General features: G+C 32.8%; 1 protein-coding gene across 3 annotated transcripts in view; it reads right to left on the reverse strand.

The window, feature by feature from the left end:
- The window catches only part of LOC119632960, a 131,054-nt gene that overhangs the window by 51,648 nt on the left and 56,014 nt on the right, over positions 1-23,392 (reverse strand). For all 3 annotated transcript variants that reach the window (XM_038026127.1, XM_038026128.1, XM_038026126.1), the window contains exons 4-5: positions 20,551-20,648; positions 2,304-2,432 (exon numbers count right to left, since the gene is read on the reverse strand). In XM_038026127.1, the coding sequence (XP_037882055.1) occupies positions 2,304-2,432; positions 20,551-20,648 (227 nt within the window). The remainder of the gene's footprint in view (positions 1-2,303; positions 2,433-20,550; positions 20,649-23,392) is intronic.

The raw sequence follows: 23,392 nt of genomic DNA on the forward strand, positions 1-23,392 counted from the left end.
AAAAAATATAGAAATAATTTACAACGCAGAAGAATATTAACATTTCTGGCTCTTTCTTAAGCATTTTCTAAAAAAAAATCAGGTTTTTCTTATTTTCTTCTTTACCGTATCTAATTTTAATACAGCTGTGTGGCCAGCTTAGAGAAACTCAGTAACAAAAACTAAGCAAATCAAAATATAATACATAAACAAAATAGTTATGACCTTATTTTTTGAGAAAGTGTTGTAGATTCTACTTTATATTTTCAACTTATGTGATGATCATATTATTCAGTAGAGGATTTTTTATATGCACTCATAAATTCGCAGAATAGGTAAACGTTTTTGTTTATTTCGTCAAAATCATGTCATTACATGTGAGTAGAGTTTTCATTTTAACTTTGCCGCTTGCATTTAACGCTTAAATGCGTGTGGGCTTCATTGATTCAATCAACGTAATTCTTGCATTGATTAAATCTTAAGAGATGTTCACCAACAGAACAGAAGTTGTAAACAATCAGCAATTATGTGTGGGCTTGCATGAACATGCATATTGCCCAGTCATTAGTTTTTTTTCTGTATTGAAGATTTCTCAAGCCATATATTAATAGCCTACACAAAAACTATGATACATAGGTAGCGATAATGTGTTAAGAATGTCTCACTAAAAGATGTGTAAAATTATTTACCTATTTTTTCCAATATGCGCGTGAAGTTAGAAAATACAAAAAATTTTATCCGAGATATCAAATTCGATCAAAAATTACGATGAGTTTTCATTTCGGGGTCATTACGAAGTCATGAAAGTATTTTTGTTTTCTAGTGCATGAGTAGCGCTGCGGAGTTACACGGGTTTTTGTAAACATTTTGTGTCATCTCTTTCGATTCCATCGAACAAAAACTTGATTTCGCTACAACGCAAAAAAATATTTGCAAGTAGTACAAAGGATTCAAAGAGGACCACTTATAAATTCAAGGCGAAAAATGTCCCGGACGGCTATCAACAATATCTATCGACAAAAGTCGCATCAAGGAAATTAAATATTTAGTGTTTAAAAAGAATTGATTAACGTTGACCGGTTTGAAAACAACGGTTTGAAACGATTGAGAAGATCCGAATCGAAGAAAATATGCAAGACTTCTTGAATTTCTTGGCTGTTTCAACAATTGGAAAGAAGCGTTGTCATAAGTGCATTCTGTCGGAGGTGGAGTATTTTGAAGCCGAAGAAATCCATTTAAGAGGATGAGTAAAGATTGTTATTTTGCAAAACAAATTCACCTTACTTTTCGATCATAGCAATATATGGGTTTTGTTCCTTTACAAAATGTCTTTATATAAAGAAATTTAAAAGGTAATCCAAAAAAAAATTTTTAATTATTTACCACATCCATATTTAAGGCCTGATTTCGAACAACGAAACTTAGAGAAGATCTATATATAGTCGGTTACTCAATAAGTTCATAGGATCTCGTTGCTATTAATCAATCCATTCGATTTTTAAATCTGAAAATTTCTGCCATTCGGTCGGAAGTTCTTGTAAAACAAACGAAAACCTGATTTTGTAGTGTCGTTAAAAGGCCGATTAGGCGTTTAGTAAAGCACTGATTACTTTTGAGTGTAATTTATTTGAAACTATATTGAGTATTATCGATCATTTATTTTTAGAGTAGAACTCTTGAATAAAAAATATTTTACTTTTAAGAATAAGGCGAAATCTTCTTAAATTAGATAAGAACTGTGAAAGGCTTTTTTAGAGAGTAGAACGCTAGATTGATTTATTTTGTTTTTTAAATTTATTGTCTACTTTTAGGTGAAAATTCTTATAATTACTTTATACATATAAGTATGCACTTTAAAAAATGTTGGATCTAATACACTTTTATAGAAAGACTCGTTGGAAGTATTTTATCCAAAATAGTGTGCAACGCTAATTCCTACTACTACTAAACATTGAATATATTTTGCTCATTCGAGAGGTATTTCATATAGATTTACGTGATATAGATGACTTTTGGTGACATTTTCTAGTTTGGGTGCACTAGAGTCTCAAATTTGGGTGTTTTTCCATACTCATACTAATAACCCCACTTTCAAGAAATTGTTAAAAATAGACCCATGCGGTGTTCACAAAAATATTTTACATTTGCTCATATTGACGGAGTAGGCTTCCGAATGCAACTAGAATTTCTTTATGAATATTTAACAGAACTCCGTTAGGGTGCTTACAGAGCATTGTTAAGGGAAATGATAATTCTCTTTGCTAGTTATACTCGACATGAAAACGAAAAATCTGTCAAAATTTAAGGAAAATTAATTAACTTACGCGTAAGTGTCATAACAGCAGATTTAGGCCGTGTTGAAGTACCATTTGCCGTCTGTTGAGTCTTAGGTGGCGGACCCAAATCTGTTGGTGATATACTTAAATTTCGCACATCACGCTTTTTGGCAGCTCCTGCAATTCAAAGGAGAACGCAAAGAAAATCAATTTTTGTATCTCGATAGTTTGTGTGCATATGATTAAGCACTAGAAATTTATACATATTTAGTTCATTATCATTTATTAACAAAAACATAACGGCCTTTACAAGCACTTTAGCCTTGAATGCATATACACTTATTTACTCTCAGCTACAAAGAATTTCTATGATTTATTTACGACTAAATAAGATTTTAATGGAAATATTTTAGTGCAAAACATTATTACACGTCGCGACTTTGTTTAAGCATACATTTTCCTTCTTTGAGTAGCTTGTGGGTTAATGTTCGGTGAACTTTGGTTACAGTTATTATTCATGACATTTTATGCAAAGTCATGCTCGCATTCTAGATTATCTCGCAAATCACCTACCGGTTATGCCATTGTAAACATTAGATCGTTTTCTATGCAATATGTGATGAAACTGATTAGATTTTTAAAATGAACGCATAAATTATTTAAAACACAGCAGGGAGGTATAATAAGTTTTTCAAAAATTTTTGACGCTTATAAGTAGGCAGCAAATATTCCCCAATTTAAGTAAACTCTTGACGGTAGAATTAATTCAACTGCAATGATTGACTACTTTCTCCGCTATAATGGGCTGAACGACTGCAAAGCTTATCCCATCATTAGTGAATTCACAAAAAAAAAAAATTATGTACCCTAGAGTTGCTCAAATCGCCATGAAAGTAGGCAAATGTTATGGGTTAAGTTTTAATTCTTTTAAGTTGATGCATATTAACTTTCGAAAGAAGGTTCGCCTGCGATGAATTTAACATTTTGGCGTTTACAATTCCGAATAAGTAGTCTGCCATCTCTGCCTGTTGTAGTCTTAAGTTCAAGTTAGAGGCCGAAGACGATCGTTTTTAATACTGTTCACCATGTATGTATTAAGTGCATACTTAGGGTTATTATCTTGATACATTCTTTTACTATGTTCGATCAGCTTACATTTTTATCCAAAGTTTCTCAACAAGTGATGTTATGATTTTTGTTTGCATTTGTTTTATATTCTGTCACAAAAGATTTTCCACGTTATAGGTAACAGGACATTAGGTATCCAGCCGATAAAAAGAAGAGACGAGAAAGTGGCGCGCGCTACTAAAGTTACATGTGCCTGTTGTGCTTCGACAATCTTAAATGTGAGCAACAGCTTACATAAGGCAGGAAATTTTGTGAAAAGCACATGCTGCCATACAACCTAAGTAAAATCCTTACGTTTCTATAGCCTGTTACCTTAAAAACCTGTTACCTGCCATCATTTATTTTCAACTAAATATATTTTTGATAGCTTCAAAATGCATTTGTTAACCTTTTATACTGCTAGGTCAGCTATGTGCGTGTATTGCATTTTTCACATCAGCTCTCATGTCAACATAAGAGTCGATTATTTGAAATTATTAAATAAGCAATTAGTGATAGGTAAAAAAGAAACAAGAAACGGTGAATGGAAAAAGTCGGAACTCAAGTGACAGTCTTGATCTAATGTTAGTTTATTATTTTAGATTTTTGTACTCACCTTTTGTCCGCTTCCCAAAACTGCCGAAACGTTCTCTTTCAATCGATTGACTGTGTATAAAACGTTCGGAGTAGGAGCGCGTTAGTTTTTCTTTCGAACTGTGCGCACCCATTGTAGCTCAGCGAAGAGAATGCTTAATGAATGTAACGCTTCAATTAACGACTCGAAACAAAGATATGCAATTTAAGGCCTTTTTTTCACGCGACAACACAGCAACAATCGGCGACAACAGAGCCTAAAGCTCCCACACTTATGCTTGATACATATTTATTGCTCAGGCAATAAGAGACAAGAGCTGCTCTGCTCGCGTATATGACGGCCGACAACAGTGAACACGATCAATTAACTCGCGCGACACTGTGAGATTTTTCTCAAACAAAGATCTTTGCAAACAGATTTTGTTTTCTCTGCATTTGAAGGAACAAAACATGGGAAACCATAATTAACCGTCAATTTAATGCAACGATGAATAGCATAAAGGGAGGGGTGACTTTTATTATTTTCGTAAAAAATATATTTTATATAAATCAAGTTACTACTGAAAGCCTGCCTGCCTGCCTGTCTGCTTTACTTGAATGTAAGCATTTGAACGTAATTGATTCCTTTGTTTGCATTCGTTTTTATTTCACTATTTGTCTTTATTTTTACGTGCATTTATAAAAAAAAAAAAAAAAAAAAATCGAATGTAACTTTTGCGCATTTTTCAGATTTAACGATTGGCAGTTTTATCCTGCTTACGAGAGTTGCTTTGCATTAAGTTATAAAGCAGAGGGACCGGTTTTCCTTTTCTTTTATTACTTTACTTTTGCACCATTAACAACTGTTGTTAAAATTTTTTTTTTTTTTGATTTCTTCTTGGTTTGTTTTCATAAATTAGTTCAAATATATTGAAAGCAATTTGTTTCTTTGTTTTTTTTTTTTTTTTTTTTTTTGATTTCTTATTTTTGGAGATATAAATGAATTGTCGTTTAGTCGTTTTTAAACGCTGTACAATTTAATAATTTGCGGTAATAGCAATCTCCATCAAATGGCCAAAATCCTTAACCAACTTTTTAGGCTAAAATTAAGATAATCTGTGGCGAGAGCAAATCATAGTAAATCTTAATTATTAACTGAGATTTATGAAGAAAATTATCATATAATTCGTTGACAGCGAGTCTTTTTCATGGTGTACATATATATGCATGCAACACTGACACTAATCAACTTTTTGACAAGTTCCAAGTTTGACCTTAAGTGTGGTAGAAGGGAACATATTAAATAGTATTTATGAGAAAGCAAGTACGCATCTTAAACTCCTTGAAGCGGTTGTAACTTGTAAACAAGTCTGGCTCCCTAAGCAAATAATTTTAATGAAGACTGTTTAAATAAAGGCGAAGTTTTTATTATGGAATCATATTCGTACCGTTAATAAAGCTCTCTAAGTCTTCAAGGCTTTTTAATCTGGCCAGTAATAGCTAAACGGAATATCTGGATGCTAAGTAAGGTGTACACAGAAGTAAAAAATCTTTAGAAAATAATTTATTTTATTTATTTATTGACAAAACACACACACAGAACAAATCAGATAGAAAACTATTAGAATCAATAGCTGGGCCAGGTGTCTGTACATCATTTTGACACGAGCCTGCATTTACCATCTCCTCCAATTTCTTATTTTTTCGCTCAAAGTTTCTTAACTACAAATATTTGTTTCTTCTCTTTCTAAACGAAGTAAACGAGACTAAGTGATGGCTCTATCTTAGGATAAGCCAGCCATACATCGCTTCTAGGCATCTCACGCTGTAACGGTGTCAGAAATTCGTTTCATACCGTTTCACAAATACTGCTGGACATTGGCCAAAAACTCCAACCATAATCATCGTGAGAACCGGAAACTGCGTACACACACTTACACTCATGTACATATGTAAATATACTTATACACGTTTTACGAGAGTTTCTCTAGACTGCTTTTAATTTACGTAAATTTCTATGCAGCCATCAGTGGCCAAATATGTTGACAGATGCAAATGTCATGTGTGTGTGTATTTAGATTTTTCAAAAATAAAACCAACCATAAGCACACATACATAAACATTTATCACACAACACTCCACTCCACATGCATACGTATACATAGGATTAGGTATGAATGCGTGAAACTAAATTAAATACATTTGTGGTAAACGTCTAATGAACAAACCGAAAACAAAAAAACAAAAAAGTGAGAAAATGTATTTTTAACTTTATGCATTCGTTTAAATGTCAAGGAAATCTTTTTAGGAAGCTTCGAATTTTCTCGCTTGCGTTTGCATCCAGGGAAATGGAAGTATTTAAAAAATTTCTTAAATTGTGATAAATAGTGAACTTGATCAATAAATTTAAATTTGTGACAAATAGCGGAAGATAACCTTAAAATAATCGCAGTTCAGCGGAGAGCGTTTACAGATAATTACTTTGTACTCTTTATAGCCGGGGACATGCAATGTACACCATAGCATGGATCATATGTCACAAGGAGTTTGAATGCACCTGGCTGCAATTGTCAAAGTCAAACGAAAAAAAATAAATAAAAAAATAAATTTCGTGTAACATCGTGACTAGTGACTAGAGGGTGTGTGCCCAATCGCCACGTGTTGCGCCTTTACTGGCTGAGCACTACAATTACGGCCAAAAATAAGAAAACTCGACCGCACTTCAGATTTTAACGCGCATACTGCTTTTTTTAGTTCTGCCCTATTACTTAATACTAATTTTCACTTGCTCCGGAGTTTCTTCTGCAATTCTTTGAAAGCTTTTAAATACCATGCACTTTCTAGATCATTCTACTCTCATAGCAGAGAATACTATTGTGAACAAGAAGCAATGAGACGCCACTTTTTTTAAAGCACCCGCGCTACATATTTTTTTGATAAGTTCGCATAACTGTTGCGAACAGCTGATATAAATTTCGGAGACACGTGCCCTGCTGCAGCGATTGCAGCATTTATTCCACTCAAACAATCTTGTTGTCAGCGTTGTTGAACAAAGACTTTGCATCAAATTTTTTCAAAAAAATGAATTGAAAGGAATAAAAATGTCATAAAAGTGTTAAACTGATGAGAGTTTATCAAAATCACAAGTTTTTAAGTGGTACAAAACATTTAAGACCGTCAGCCTCAACTGACTGCTGCTGAAACCATTAACAAATTGAAGCACATGTACTTGTCAACCGCTTATTGACTCAAAGAGATCTTGTTGATATCGTTGGTGCATCAAAACGATGAATACAAGCACGTGTCTTCTCGTGTTGTCCCAAAAGCTTTGAAATTGTTTGAAAACCATTGTAGGGTTTAAGTATCAAAAGAAATGCCTGCTATAAGCGATAGTGATCTAAAACGTAAATTAATTATTACATATATTGTATAACGATCTAAAATATATAATTATCGGCGGTGAAACTGGCACTTGTGCTTATGGCCAGGAAACAGCTTAAGAGTCTAGTAAGGCTGTGACGATAAATTCGAATTGAAGTAGCAAAGGCAACTACCATCTCCCTTAAACGTCCTAAGAGGACTCTGTTACTTAGTTAGGCTGAAGATACAGTTGGGTTTGGAAAAAATAGTTCTGGAAATTCGATCTTGAATTCATTCAGCTTGTTTGGAAGCTATTTTCATATACATTCACTTTATGCAGATGAATACGTTGGTTGGTTTGGTCGCAAGGCAGTTATGAATTTTGCTATTTTCCCTGTAGTTAGTATATGCTAAATTTCACAAGTTGAGGTAGTGCTGGAGAGCTGAATTTAGCTTGTTTGAAAGGTACTTTCATGTGGATTCATGTCATGAGATGTCCACAAAAATATTTTACGGAGTGGGCTTGCAACTATATAGCTGAGGTCTGTTGTTGCGTTAACAGAGCTCTGTTAAGGGAGATGGTAGGTGTCTTGGCTAATTGGATTCGAATTTATCTTCACACTCTTCGTTCTAGTGAATATCTTACTCCAAAAAACTTGCTGATAACAAAATTGTTTAACCAAAACAAAAAAAAAACGCCACCATTGCTAAACCAATAGGACACATGCCTCGAAATTTATGTCAGCTGTTCCGAACAGTCAAGTCAGTCCAACGAAAAAACTTTACACATCGATTTCACAGCATTGGTGTTATGAAAATTTATAATCTCATTACGTTTTGCCCTCAGCAGGGTATTCAGTTCCTATTATATTAATCGATTTTCGTATTTCCTTGTTCGATTTAAATGCTACTGTCCGACTGTCTGCATGCGGCTCATCCATGTTAGTTTAAGTTCAACTGACAGATTACAGATGCGTTTCGTGATATCTTGATAAAAAGTGCTGCTATGGCCCAAGAAAGAAGTTTTAAATTGGCTCAGATTTTTATAGTGGAAAACAGTACAACTACTTTGCGGGAGCTTTGATTAATTATTGCTTTTCGCCGCAGAGGGAATAATCAAACTAGTTTAAGCTGAAGTTATAAAAAACTGAAAACAATTCGCAGAAAGAATAATCTTCTGACAACGGAAAGCTATAAAATTTATTGAAACAATTTACAAAAACGAAAGAGATGGATGAGAGAAGAAGACAGAAGATATCAACCACTATTTACTGGCTCTGGTATGCAAACCATTTATTGGAGTGCAATTAACATTTGAACGAAAGAAGAGGAACATTTTCACACCACACTTTAATCGAGAGACACACACAGACACGAAATGCACTCAGCATGCTTGAGAATACTTTTGATATAATATTAACAACAATTTAATTGCAGCAAAGTAAAAATAAGAAGAAAAAAATTAGAAATGAAAATTTTTCTTTACATGCAAACGACAATCAACAACAACGACAACAACCACGTTAAGAGCCAAATCTGGTAGGAAATTATTTTTGATAGCTTGAATCTCGTGGTGATGATGACGATCATGATGATACTGAGAATGGCAGAGAGTGATGATAATCAGCTAAGTATGTCTCGGTGTGTGTGACACACATTTCATAATTTCGTGCCGCAACAGCCAAAGAAAAAGAAGAAGACTAAGAAGAATAAAAAAAAAGGCAAGTAACATGTAAATGTTTTCTCATGAGAGACGCATATTAGAAACAAATCAAATAAAAACCCAGACACACATATGTGAATATCTAAGCCAAATGGGGGAACACATAAAGAAGATATTTAGCAAAAATTTCTGGTGGCCGGGGGATTAAAAGCAAAAACAAAAATTAAAAAAAAAAATAAATAAAAATTTTAATGCGAACTATGTGTGCTTACAATGTTCTACTTTATTAAATAATTTTCCTCAATTTTCCTCTAATTCATTTTTAAAGCCATTTATTACGTCACGCAAAATGGAAAAATTCAAATAAAAAAAAAGCACAAAATACATCGAAAACTCATAAATTCCAATATGTGTACGTAGCATAAATGGAACACATGGAACGAATCCAAGGCATACATACACATGCACGGTCATTAGCATAGAGTGTTGTCCAAACATTATGGTATATTTACCAATATATAGATAACTGTTTGTTTTAATTGTAATATTAAAAAAAAAAAAAAAGATCAAAAACAAAATTATTCAGAGAAATGAAAATTTAAACGCAACTCAATAACAAAGGAACTTTTTATTTGTGTATAAAACATTATTTATGTATTCCTAATAAAAACTATATTATGTTTATCACGTTTTTATAGCGCGCAAAAAGACATATGCAAAAATTCCATAAGCCAGACCACGCCAATCTATAGGCCATGTTGCAATTTCAAGTGGTCCACTTGAACGCCATTAAAGATAAACGAAGAAGACGGCTGAGCATCTCCCATTCTGGGATACGGTTAGCCTTGACTAGTGTAATATATAAAAATAAATTATGACAAAAGTGAGTAAGTTTTGTGGCGATTGTTTAGAAAATTTGTAACACGAGGTATTTTACTTAGGAAACCAACAGAAACTTATTTAATGACCCCATAACCTCTCTTAGTATACACACTTTTATTGACTGATGTAAACTATTCCTCTTAAATAACTTGAAGGTTCGGTTAGGGACAAGAAAAAATATCCATTACTTAGCTCACACCTCACTGGAACTGTAAGCTCAAGACGTTCGAGAAACCTTTTATATCTCATTATTGTCAAATCCAACCCAAAACTTATTTAAGTCTCTCCAAGGATTGGCTTATCATCAGCAAGGGATGAAAACGATGTGCACACACCTGACATGAAAAAAAACCAATTTTTTTTTTCGTTATATCAGGAATCCGATTCTTGATAAATGCTTCTCTCGAATTTAGATATTGTCACAACGCGGTGTCAGCAAGAGAGGAAGAGCAAAACCAATTGCGTATCTCTTGGGGTACATATCATGATTTACATTTCCTCGGGCCTGTTATTCGTCTAGTTTGTGTATACGATTATATTGTTCTTGGCTAAGCTGTATTACGTAAACAATTGTAATTTGTGATCTTTACGCTTTGCTGTGAACGCCTAAGCGAATAATTGAAACTAGTTGCTACGCACAAAAACAAAAGAAAGCTTTGGTCCTAGCTAAAGTGAGTGCTCAGTCGATGAGGAAACCCACTGCCTTGGGTTCATTCTTCCTTTCCTTTTCTTTCCTATCGTTTTCTCTTTTCTCACTTGTTTCCGATCGCCAGGAAACATCCCATGAGTTAACGATCACTTTAAAAAAAAAAGGTAAGAAAAAACGTCATCAAAACGAAGGCAAAAGATCTGTCGATTTAATTTAGATCCGCTACAATTCAAAAGCTTTTTCTAGATCAAATTATAAAATATTAACTTTCCCTTTTTCCTTTTTATCGCATAGACTTCGAAAGTCAACTATAATAAGTCAGTAAAAATAAGTCGGAAAATTGGAAATTTGTCCCTATAAAGAGAAATGTGTTTTTTAAGTGTCTACGTAAATTATATGCTTAGTCATCTTGTTAATGTTCTCCCATCATTTCATGAGCTTACGTTTGTTATGCTTTATTTAAGGTATTAGTTAAGTCTTGACTTGTCTCACATAGCGAACGGGCTAAGTTAGTCGAACCCTCATAATTGGTGAAAGTAGTCATCATAGTTTTCATAAACTTATAAACTCTATCTAAATGCGGTCACCACGAACAGTAGGCTCGGTTTAGTTCCGTCGCTTGATAAATCTGTTGCTTATCTTAACTTATCTTAAAACAATTTTTTCCCCAAGTTAAACTTGAAATGTAGAAAAACCTTACGTTGTCAGGAAGACGGAAGAAAGCATAGTTTTTATAACGAATTTTTCAAATGTCTTACTGTATGTCTGCGCTACCCTTACGCTTACGCTGTAATAAACATCAGAAGCGTAGGCTTTTAAGCCCTTCCGGAATAGAAATTCCTGAAAAGCATAAATTTTCCGCAGACGTGATCATCGTGATCGAGGCCATTAACTGCTCCGTCCTTCCCATCCTGTTTCCCGTGGATAATACCGAACCGCAAAATCTTTAAAAGAGACTTCATTTTCTTACTTTTATTTTCATCAATTAAAGCTTACGTAGCATGTTGCTTTAACGGTGCTGCAAGAATTTCATTTTGAAATGTATTTCTTGGTGAAACTTTATTTAAGAAAAAAAACTTTATAACAAACTTTTTAATAGGTAAGAAAATATTCGAGTTGAACGATCAGAAAATTTTTGTTTTTCTTATGTGTTATTTATGACTACTACCTGTTGCATTGTTTAAACAATAGTGTGAATTCCAGAACTTTTTTGTTTGTTTTTTTTAATGTTAAACTGACAACAATATCTTTCTATTCGCTTCGTTGCCTGCTTAAATTCGACTTGCTAGTAATTTAAGTAAAGTTCTTGCCATTTCGAATTCTAATGTTTCATCATATGTATGAGTATAAAACACAAAGTGTCCAGACCTTATTGCACACTTGTCTGTATTGTTTCATTATTTCACTTTTTCCATCATAACTGCTGAAGGCATTTTAAGTTCATTGCTTCATTCGTATTCTTGCTGCGGACACACACACATAGAAATATATATTACCTATTACGATAAGGTAGAGGAAACTTTCTACAAACTGTTTTTATTTTGGTCTTCAGAGTAATTGCTGCTGAAAATTTACTGTTTTATTGCACAGGAAAACTTAATAGTGATCAAAATTTTATTTCCGACATAAGAAAGCAAAATATTCAGCGTTTTACTACACTTTTTCTACTTACAGTTTGTCGCATTATTCTCAATTAGTTAAAATTATATAGACTTTCTCAATAAATTCAATTCAAATTGAAAGCGACATAAGGCTTAAGGCAGAGAACAGAGATATGTTAATTAAGTGAGAAAATGATGCATAAAGGCAACCTCCCCTGTATGTGCAAGACGACGATATCAAGAAAAAATCTGGAAACGAATAGGCTACAGCCTAGTAAGAGGGTGTGTCCAATCGGTAAGTGTTATGTCATTAGCGATTGATCACTCTCTGCTATAGGAATGCATCTACCCCAAGAAGATCTGAAGCAGAGAACACAGACTATGCAAGCGGTCAGTCTCTTACCCATTAGTCCACGCGACTTTTGCAAACACATCAGTTGTAAATTTCTAATTCGATAACGAAAAAGATGAAATCGATGCCCTTGACGTTCCATGCTTACCGCCTAAAATAATACTTTGTTAGTTTGGTACTCATTATAATGCCTGTGTACAATACGTTTACAGAGAGTGGAATGCGCTTACACAGACATCAATGCGTATTCCTGGCTATAGAAGATGGAATGTAGAATAAGGACCTCGTTTCTGACTGTGAGTAGTGAATGCTTGCCACAAAGTTTTGTTAAGTAGACTACTGTCTCTCTCGATTTCGACCCATTATGTTTAGAAAACGCGATACCTGTTACATTAAGGGCCGTAACGAGTAGAAAGTTTATACCTGTCGATAAAATATGCGTTTTTTTTTACCATCGAGTAAGAGTTGCCGCCGAGTAACATTATTTAAATTATAATCGAGTTTACTCGACATCAAGAACCATAATCTGGCCCTCGTTTAATGACCTCGGCGTAGATATATTTAGAAGATGGTTTTTTTTTTTTTTGAGCGAAAACATAACAAATGTAATGAGTATTAGAGTGCTCGTTGAACATCGAATAACATCTCCCTATCTTTCACACTTAAAGCGCTTTATCGATGTATTACAAAACTTTTTCCATGAAGTTGCCTAGAATTGTGCATATATGGGGAATATTAACACTGCAGCGTTAAACCGGTTATTGACTTTTAAATATAAAATCGATATTGTGCAGGTTTTACTAATTCACACATCAATGCATTCTAATCAGGTATTAACTATAGTATGCTTCATATCAAATGTGTAACATATGAACAAAAAGAAAAAGGCTCATAAACGATACAAATGGAATGTTTTTTCTAAGCGTATTTAATATATTTTGTTAATTAATGTTTACAATACTCCTCAACTAAATTTAGTAATACAATGTAAGAATTTATAGCTACCCGATGTATTATATTAAGTTTTGCAATTATAAGTAACGGTAACAAATATGCAACGAATTCTCCATAAAATCAGTGTATTTTAGGTTAGACTACATAATTAAATCAAAAAAGTCCACGTCCATTAACCTGTTAGACCAATCTTTATACACATACACTCGGTGTCAAATCCTTGCTTTCTCTTGGCCTTAGGCAGAAGACCAGAAATTAGCTAAATTTTGTCACAATTTATCATTTCCGTATGCATGTTATTTCTTGAATGCTTGAGCTGTGAGAATAACTTAATTGTTTGCGAGATAGCTTATACCAACCGTGTTAACTTAAATACATTCAATTTCAATTGTCCGAAAATATTGTTTACATTTAAATGGCATAATTTTACACGAAATATGAGTGGGTGCGGTTGATGCATGTATTATAGTTTGTGTGGGGATTTGCAAACAGATTGATCTCTACATTTGGGAAGTTTGATTCGTCAGCCCGCCAGTCCATTCATATATTTAATTAGTTTACAAATCTGTTGGATCATCTCTCTATCACGTACTCGAAACGAAATTATATAATTCATGATGTACCTCATAAGTAAGCTGCAAAACTTAAAAGTTAAAACAGCTAGATTGATAACACTTTACGGTATTCATGCAAACAATTAAATTTTTATGGAATAATGTTTAACCACATTTTCACAAACTCATCACTTTATTGTTATAAAATCATAATTTTTTTTTTTTTTTTTTGTTTTTGAAATAGTTGGTAAAAGCAAAAGTAATAGAAATTGCGAAAATAAGAAAAAGAAAGAAAACGAATTTAGATTAAATATGATAAGCGAATAAAAAATAAAAAAAAACAAGTAATAATAATAAGAAAAAAAGAAAAAGAAATTCACTTGCAATAATACATCGTAGCAATGAATGGTTTACAGAGAAAAATAATTTATTATAATGCAAAACTGAAACGAAAGCTACAAACATATACATAAACACATACATACACAGACAATTCAAGAATAGAAAATAGACCTAAATTTATGATAAATTGATTTATAAACAAATACATAAAGAAATTGAAAAAAGTTTTCTTTCCTAATTCTCTTACTTAATTGATATCGTTTATATGTATGTGTCAATACATAGCTGCATAGAGATTTATGAACACTCATAGGCGCATGGATTACGGCAATCATTCGCTATAAACGCTAACTCCTAACTTCTTGCAAGTCCGTCCGCTATCATAATCATTTATCGTCACGAAAAGACTATCACGTCGGTCAATCAGTAAACCGAGTTATACATGCATATGCATAGATACATAGAAACGCACACGCACACATGTACGTACACATGCATAGTCATTTACATCTATTTTGTATTTTGCAACAACCGCCGTACGTACAGTAGACTTTCACTAGCCATCAATTGTAATCATTCATGTGCGGTTTCTTATTTTCATTTTCGTACAAAAAAAGGCGACGACTATGTTTTCAATTCCATATTGATTTAATCTAACATTTGGGTATCGTGCTAAAGGTGTGCAATGCTATAGCGCAACGAAATCTCGTTGCGTTCAATGAAGGCACAAGACGACAAGAGGGCAAGAAAGGGGGAGAAAGGGAAAGATAGGCAAAAAGATAACCGAAATGTGCAATCGACCAAACAAATAAAACAGCAACAACAACCACAACGACAAAATAAAAACCAAACAACTCATAATAAAAAATACATAAATTGATTTCTTAGGTAATTCAATGTTTGTTAAAGAAAATGAAAATAATATTCGTAATAATAGGTATATATATATATTTGTTAGCATACATTTTATATATGTGACTACAACGAATGTTTTTACAATAAAATTATATAACGACCATGTCATTATCGTTGCGATAGGGGATCATGTGTAAATTGAGGTAAAGATAGAGTATACAATACTTTCGATATATCTTAGGTTTCTTGACCATTTGCTGCAATAGTAATAATAACAATAATAAGCGAAGGTCATCAGCCAATTCAACTGTGAATACAAGCGTTTCGTAATCGATACAAGAAAAATAGAGGAAAAGAAAAGCCCATTTATAAATATTTTGGAACTTGGAACATGATTGCAGGCGAAATAAGAGCTCAATGAGAATAAACAGTAATTGATTTGTACAGTAAATTAGGCAGAGATTTAAAAGCGAACGACATTTACAACTAATACGAGAACACTTTATATGAGTCCTAAGTGAGTTCTCAAATTAGTTGTGCACCCAAGGAACTCAGCAGAAAGCGTTGCTTCAACTAATCATTCTATAGGATTTTGTTTAAATAAAAAAATCCTAACTAAACTCGATTTACGTTTACACTACACCAACCAGTCAGAAAGATGATGGAATTCCAGAAATGCGTGCCACCCAGTTAGTCGTGTTGGCCGCTTTTTCGTTTTCTATCTTCAAAGGAATGGTCGTAAAGCAACATAATGTTCCACAATTTTTTGGCAACTTTTTCATCCTATCACAGGCAAATTGGAAATAAATTGGAACAATAATTTAATCATCAATTGTCGATGTATTAGCAAACATCAAGGTAATTTTGACAGATTTTTGGGTAAAAGGTTTTTCGAAATAGACTGACAGACGAAAATATGTCGACGTCTTTTCGAGGTTATCTCAGCTTCTTCCCCATTTGGGACTTGTAAGTGAGAAGATCAAAGATATTTGTTGTTTAAGATGCTTAATCGATCAAGGAATACTCATGTCTCACATTTCTGCGATCAAGGTAGAAATACATCGGTAATTTTAGTGTTAAATGGAATTGGAGTAAATTAAGCGATGTTTTACTTCTGCAAATCCTTCTTACTGGATTTCTTCGGGTTGCAAAACTCAATGTATTTTATGTACTTAATGCAGACACATATGCTCTTTAATTTATGTCCGAACATAAAATTTGAAATTTGGGCATAATTTGGCGAAGAACTCTATAGTTAGGCACGATCCTCTATCAAATCCCCTAAACCACCCTGCTCTTATTCAAAAAACGGCTTTAAAAAATAAGACGTTACATGGAAAGTGATCGAGAAAGTGGCCCGACCCGAACCATTTTCAATCTTGGGCCAACACACGTCTGTGTACAAAATTCTACCAAAGTATCGCAAAAACTGTGGCCTGTAGAGGGCAAAATGGATAGACGGACAGGCATGTTTAAATCAATTTAGAAAAGGATTCTGACACAATTGGTATAATAAAATTTGTGCCGATCTCAAGTCTTTTTGGGTGTTGCATACATCCGTACAAACTTAATATATCCTTATACAACAAGCAGCATAGGGGAAGAAAAATTTTTCCGTCTTAATAACAAATTTTCCAAATATTTTCATCATTAGGTTACGGCCAATAACAGAAATCATTTCCGAATATCCATCGTATCCATAAACATTCATTTATTCCCATGATCCTATTAAATGACTGAGAGATAGATACACAGTTGTATGACACGCTATGAGAACGCATGCCAATGTTAAATGTGGTGAAGTGACGAGGATATAGAAAATATTTGCTCGGAAATCTGCTTTGCCCAAGAGAAAGACAGAACACATGATATTGAATCATTCATGCTATTCATCTTATTGTTCTCTGCCGTCCGTCTATTGTAACACTTGAAAACTTTCGCCCATTGGGAAAGCTACGTTAAAAGAGCTCTAGACTTGCCAGCAAAGGCGGAAAAATCCTCGATAGTTTTAAATATTTTGATTATGAAAACGTTCTCCCTGCTGCATTTTCTTGTCCTTTGCTGTCTGTATCTTCTAAAATCTGGAGATGTTTATTACAACGAAAAGAATACGTAAAAGAAAGCCACCCGTGAGGAAGGGGAGAAATTCGTATTTTGCGAACAATCAAGATAAGCCATTCATTTTACTGGTTTCCATTTCTTACCTATCTGCGATGCGTACGTGTCTATAGCACTCATGACCACATTTTGTAAACTTTCCAGCACCAGAATGTAAGAACGGAATTTTCTTTTGCAAAGTCCTGTGTTTTGCTCCGTGATTGGAAGAAAAAGGCAGAAAGACGCAGAGAAAGGGGGATAGGCTGCGGCCATGGTCCCCAAGGTATACATCTGATCAGAAAGTGTTTCGCCTTTACCATTCGTCACCTTTAGCATTCGTCACCGTTTAAAGCGTTTACAGAGATTAAAAATATCTTCATATGGCATCAAGCGCTCTCTCACTAAGTAAATGCTATTTTCTTTTATATCAGATCAGGATAGAAGCGCTAAGCATCCGTAAGAGGACATGCTTATATGTGTTCAAGTTCTTTACGAGGGTAGGTTATCCCTTTGTTTTAGCCATGAACCATGAAAAAAAGACTTGCCTATCTATCTCCGGTTCATGTACAGTACCAAACTCAGCAATGTCAAAATAAATACTCACCGTATGTCACTGCATTTTTATTTATTTTATTAAAACTCAGAATGAACTCAAATCATTATCAATAACCTGTAATTAATAATGACAACGCCAACAACATCAGCAACGTTTTCTAAATTTATACAATTCTATGAAGTAATTTGACATTCAATTATCGTACAATAAAACGAAAATAAAAAAAAAAAAGAGACGAATAGTAAATATTAGTATTAGGTCGAATACTTAATACTTTAACTAAATACAAGGATTTTTATTTATTTATTCTTTTTGTAAGGGTCTACTAAGGCGAGATTACGATATCTGCTCGCTATTTGAAAAAATGTTATCTAAAAAGACGCACTGAACTTTCAATATATGTAACAGATTTTGAAACTTATCCAGTAAAGATTGTCAGTTATATACTTTTCGACTTTTAAACGTTTCTCACCGCCTTCTTTTTAAAATGCTTTTCTGGCGATTTAATTAAAATCGTACACGTTAAAACTGTGGCCTTAGGCCTCAGTGTCTATGCCTGCGTACTTTTTTATAACAGAAAATAGTGTGACAAACGAAGGGACGAGCGAACACATAAAACAAGAGACAGGCAGGTTGGAAATATTTAATACGAAATCGAGCCATACGATGACGTTTCTAAATCGTATTTGTGGGTATTAGAAATGGAATACGAAATCCAATAGACGTTAGTGCGTTTAAGGAAAAGAGAAAAAACCTTCGAGACACATTAAAATGACAAAAACGTAGAAATACCGACCGAAAATGAATGGAATTTAATAGACAACCAACAGTAAAAAGAATTTCAGAATTAAGCTTGTATGCAAATAAAGGTACGAATGAAAACCGCAAACAAAATACACTCAAAACAAAATTAAATACCAATAAAACAAGTTCAGTTCAAATAAGAGATTCAACGATAATAGGAATAAAAACTACACACTTTTTCAACACCCTTCTAAACGTATATATGTCTATATGTATATATATATATATATATATATTTATATATATATAGTGATATGTACCTATATATATATATATATAGAGCCATATACATATTTACACGTATAGATATATATGTAGGTATGCGTGTACATGTTTGTCTGTACATATTGGCATGTTCTGCAGTCAGAAATATAAACGCGTTTGCATTGTGCTTAGTATTCTTTAGGCTCAACATTACTAAAAATGTTACTGGAGGGGTTACTGTTGTTTTTTTTGTTTTTTTTTTTGCTTTTTCTTATCTCTTTTTTTTTTGTCGCATAGAAAGCGAGGGGGAGAGGAAGAGAAGATTTGTTGAAAACCTTGAGGGCACTTAATTCAATTTAATACAAGAGAAAAAAAATTATACAAAACGAGGGAGCGAGAGAGAGGTGCATGAATGCGTTGTTACGACTTTTATAATGTATATTCTGTAAGTAAAAAAAAAAAAACAATCATCTTTTATTACTTTTTTATCTTCTTCTTTTCTTTTTCAAATTTACTGTCACACAAATTATCATCAAATCAAATTCAGACGTTTTGCTACGGGAAAGCTTAACAAACGAACAAACGTATAACAGGGAATTGCATTTTATTATTTTGATAAATTACATTAACTGTTATATATGATTATTTTCATATCTATATGTACCCATATGTACATATCGTAATAGCACATCGAAGCACGTATACAATAATTTCAAACACATCACTAAGAATTTAAGATTATTTCCGTATTTTATTATTATCATCGCTTTTTTGGTTTTTTTTTTTTTTTCCTCAATAACAATTTTACCACAATTTCCGTTGGTTTTTGTTTTTTCTTTATTTAGAATAGATAGATATATTTTTTAAAAACACTTTTCTGTAGAAATTATTATGAAATTTTCCATGTACGTCTTTATACATATATATTGTATGTGTATAGGTATGAACTTGACTGATGCGTCTTTTGTTTTGTTTTTTGTATTTTTTTTTTTTTTTTTTTTTTTTTTTTTTTTTGTTATAACATGTCATTAAGAGTTCAATGCAAAACGCAGACGGACTATCTTTGTTGAGAGATATTGCTTCGTTTCGTTCGCTTTTGATGCTGAAAAAACACTATAAATCTTCAGCAAAGTCGACAGCAGACTAAGCAGACTAAAATGTGATATACTGGCGACCCTCACAAGTCCAGCGAAAGGTGAGCAAATGTATGCGAGCGCATGTATAGATAAATGTGTGTGCAGCGACTAAATGTAGCATGTAAAGCAATTTTAAGACGAACTCTTTACACTAAACCGACAACAACAAAAACAAAATACCTATAAAAGAACATCAATAATAACAACAAATAATAAAACACTTGCTTTAGTTTTCATTTACTCACTACCACTATCAACTGCATGAATAGAAAGCCGGTTTTTCTTAATACTCTACATTCGAAAAAAGTTTCTTACATGCAGAGAGAATTATTATTTTATTTGATAGACTCTTTCTCTTTTTTTTGTTTCTCGCGACCTCTTCGAATACATATAAGCAATGTTTTTGAATGCACTTAACTAAAGTTAAAAAGAAACATGTTGCGTAAAAGTTTCCGTGAATAGCGCAAAAGTATGCTATTATTTTTTATGAGTTTGTTGTATACACTAAACATATGAATTATTTGTTAAAATATTTGAAGCATAACTTAAGGCTAACATCTATAAAAATAAACATTTCTTCTTTATAATTTTTTGTGTAATACTTACGCAATGGAGTTTTTGCTAATAACTTAGGTGAACCAGCACTATTTAAGCTTAAATCACTTTGTGAGCTTTTTTGACTATCTTTGCTATACGAACGGCCACTGCAACGAGTAATATGAAAGAAAAAACCAAACAAAAAAAAACATTATGTAGATTAATTATTAATAAAATAATAAAAATAATTTTGTATTACGAGAAATATTTAATTACATATACTTGTTATAATTACAAAAATAATTAGTTATAGAAAAGACAACTTGCTTATCTTGAGCTGCTAACCAGTGATTAGTGTTTTTGTTTTTCTTTCTTTTTTTTTTTTTTTTTGATATAAATTTCATTAATTGCTACTTATTTAGACGGAGTCTGCTTTCAGCCTTAAGCAAACATGTCTGCATAACGAAATAAATATTTTTAGTATCTATGCATTGCATGGAACTATCTTCAAGCACGCGCTCTCTATTCATCGAGTCAGGAAAAAGCATTGCTTTTGTACGAGTTTCTTATGGAAATGTAATTTTTTTTTTTTTCTTAGTAAGAACATTATACTTGGACATTAAAAAAGTAGTTGCCCAATAAACATGCAAAATATTGCAGAATTTCGCTCTTATTGATTGCTTTTTATACATGCCAACTTCTTACAAAATTATAGATTGATAATCGGCAGATGTTTTGTGTCCTTCAAATTTCTTCTTTTTTTTTTCTCATAATATTTGTATGTGCTTTTTCCAACTATTTTTCATTTGAATCAGCGGATACATTGCATTATATATACATGTAATAAAATAAAAGTAAGTCATCGCATGCTTTGTGTGGAATATACGACGAGCATGTCAACATTGAAAAAGATAAAATCAGCAACAAAAAAGATAATATTCACAGTATTCGCTAAAAAAAAAATGACGGGAATTATTTATATAAAACGAAATTCAACGAAAATAGTTAAATTTGTACTTAGCAGAACCGTAAGCTTGCACCAATTTAATTTCTCTAAAGCAAAAGTTTCCCTGTGAGGCACTGCAAGAAGTGAAAACATGCTTTGCTCTGGTGCACTATCAAACCCTTTCAGTAAGAACAGAAATTGAAACAACGACTTCACTAAATTGTCAATGGCGCTGTGGGTGATTACGTTTGCGGAATTTTCTGCTTAAGCAAAGAGTAGCCCACTTTTCCTCAAAAAGCACGCACGAGGCCATATATTATATAGAATGAAACATACACAAATGCGCAATATATAAAAAAAGAAGTTATTGCTGGCAAAGATAGAAAAGCTGAGAAGATGAGAATGAGAAAAATTAGTGTTTCTAGGACGAGAACTCCAAGCAGCTGTGAGGGGTTTCTCTTTGTTTTACCTTCATGTGGAATATAGTCAAGTCTTCTACAATGGCGTGTTTTTATAATGCGACATTCACATAACGCGGAGCGGAGTTTAAAGCTGCTATAAAAATAATAATATTAAGAAGTAAAAACAATGTAGCCAACCGGGGTCCACCATTTAATAACCTATGCAACCCTACAGTTATTTACATAATGATTTTTCAAAATAAGGCACTATGAGGAAAAAGGGTTGAAAAAGCTTGTCCTTGTTTTTAAATATCCCAGTGTACCAAATTTCATCAAAATATTTCAAAAATTGCTATCACGAGAATACGTGGACAAAATTCAAAGGGACAGACAAGCTTAAAATGATTATCAGGCGATCAGTATAAGAAGAAATGGGTCTATCTTAAGCCCTTCAAGTTGTTATATACGTCCGGACAAACTCAATTAGGTAAACACAAGTGACATACTGTATAAATAAACTCTTATTCAACTAAACTAAGAGGTGAAAAATAAATGTTATTCCAGTCGATTTCGTATACTTAATCGACTAAATATATTTTTGCCCTACGTACAAGCTTCCAAATTCCGATGCCGGAGACGTTTTTGCAAAGTATTTTAATCTAATTAAAATCTTGAAGAACGTTTTAGTGAATAGTTCAACTTGGATTCAATTTAGAATTTCCTTAACTATATACCATTTCTTCTTCTTTTTCGTTTTTTGAAAAGCAAATTTATTTTTCATTTACCACTAGTTGGGTTTTCGTTAACGAAATCAAGTAATCTTTTTTTAGTATAAACATAAATTATTTTAAATATGTTTAAATGAACAAAAACAACTGTTGTGCTCTATTACCCGCAATAAGAATGCAATAAGAGCGACTGCATCTACATCATCATCATCATCATCATCATCATCATCATTATCATCATCATAATCAATTAGAACCAGTTTAGTGTTAATGCCATAGAAACATGAAACTATATCGGTACTTTTGCTGCTACTGTTGTGAACTCTTTTGCTTAGCTATACTGCTTTTTTATCTGATATAAAACCAACAGATTCTTAGTAAATAATAGATGTAATGTATTGTCCTAAAAGGAAAATGAAAAAATGAAAAAAAAAAAACGGAAAGAATGTAAGAACACATGGAGAAGAATCACAGAAACTAAACAGAACGTATTTTTTCTTTTGTTATTTTGGGAAAAACCATAGAGACGAGTAGATGATAGCATGAAAGGAAAACGGAAACTTGAAGAGAACAATAAGTTTGTACTTATGTATATATATATATATATATATATGTGGATATATAAAAGTCTATGTATGTATGAAAAACGAATAATGCACAAGCAGAGTCTCTGAAACGCATATGTAATGAAAAGTAGCAACAATAAAACAACAACTTCCGTCTTTGGCCTAGTTGTGGTGCTAGTAAATACTCGCATAGACATTTACTACAATATTGTTATATTAAGTAAGGTAAGTTTTACCTAAAGTTGTTTTTTGTTTTTTCTTTTTTATCTT

The sequence above is a fragment of the Glossina fuscipes genome, unplaced genomic scaffold (genome assembly GCF_014805625.2).
Source record: "Glossina fuscipes isolate IAEA_lab_2018 unplaced genomic scaffold, Yale_Gfus_2 2, whole genome shotgun sequence".
In the NCBI taxonomy this organism is placed as follows: Eukaryota; Metazoa; Arthropoda; class Insecta; order Diptera; family Glossinidae; genus Glossina; species Glossina fuscipes.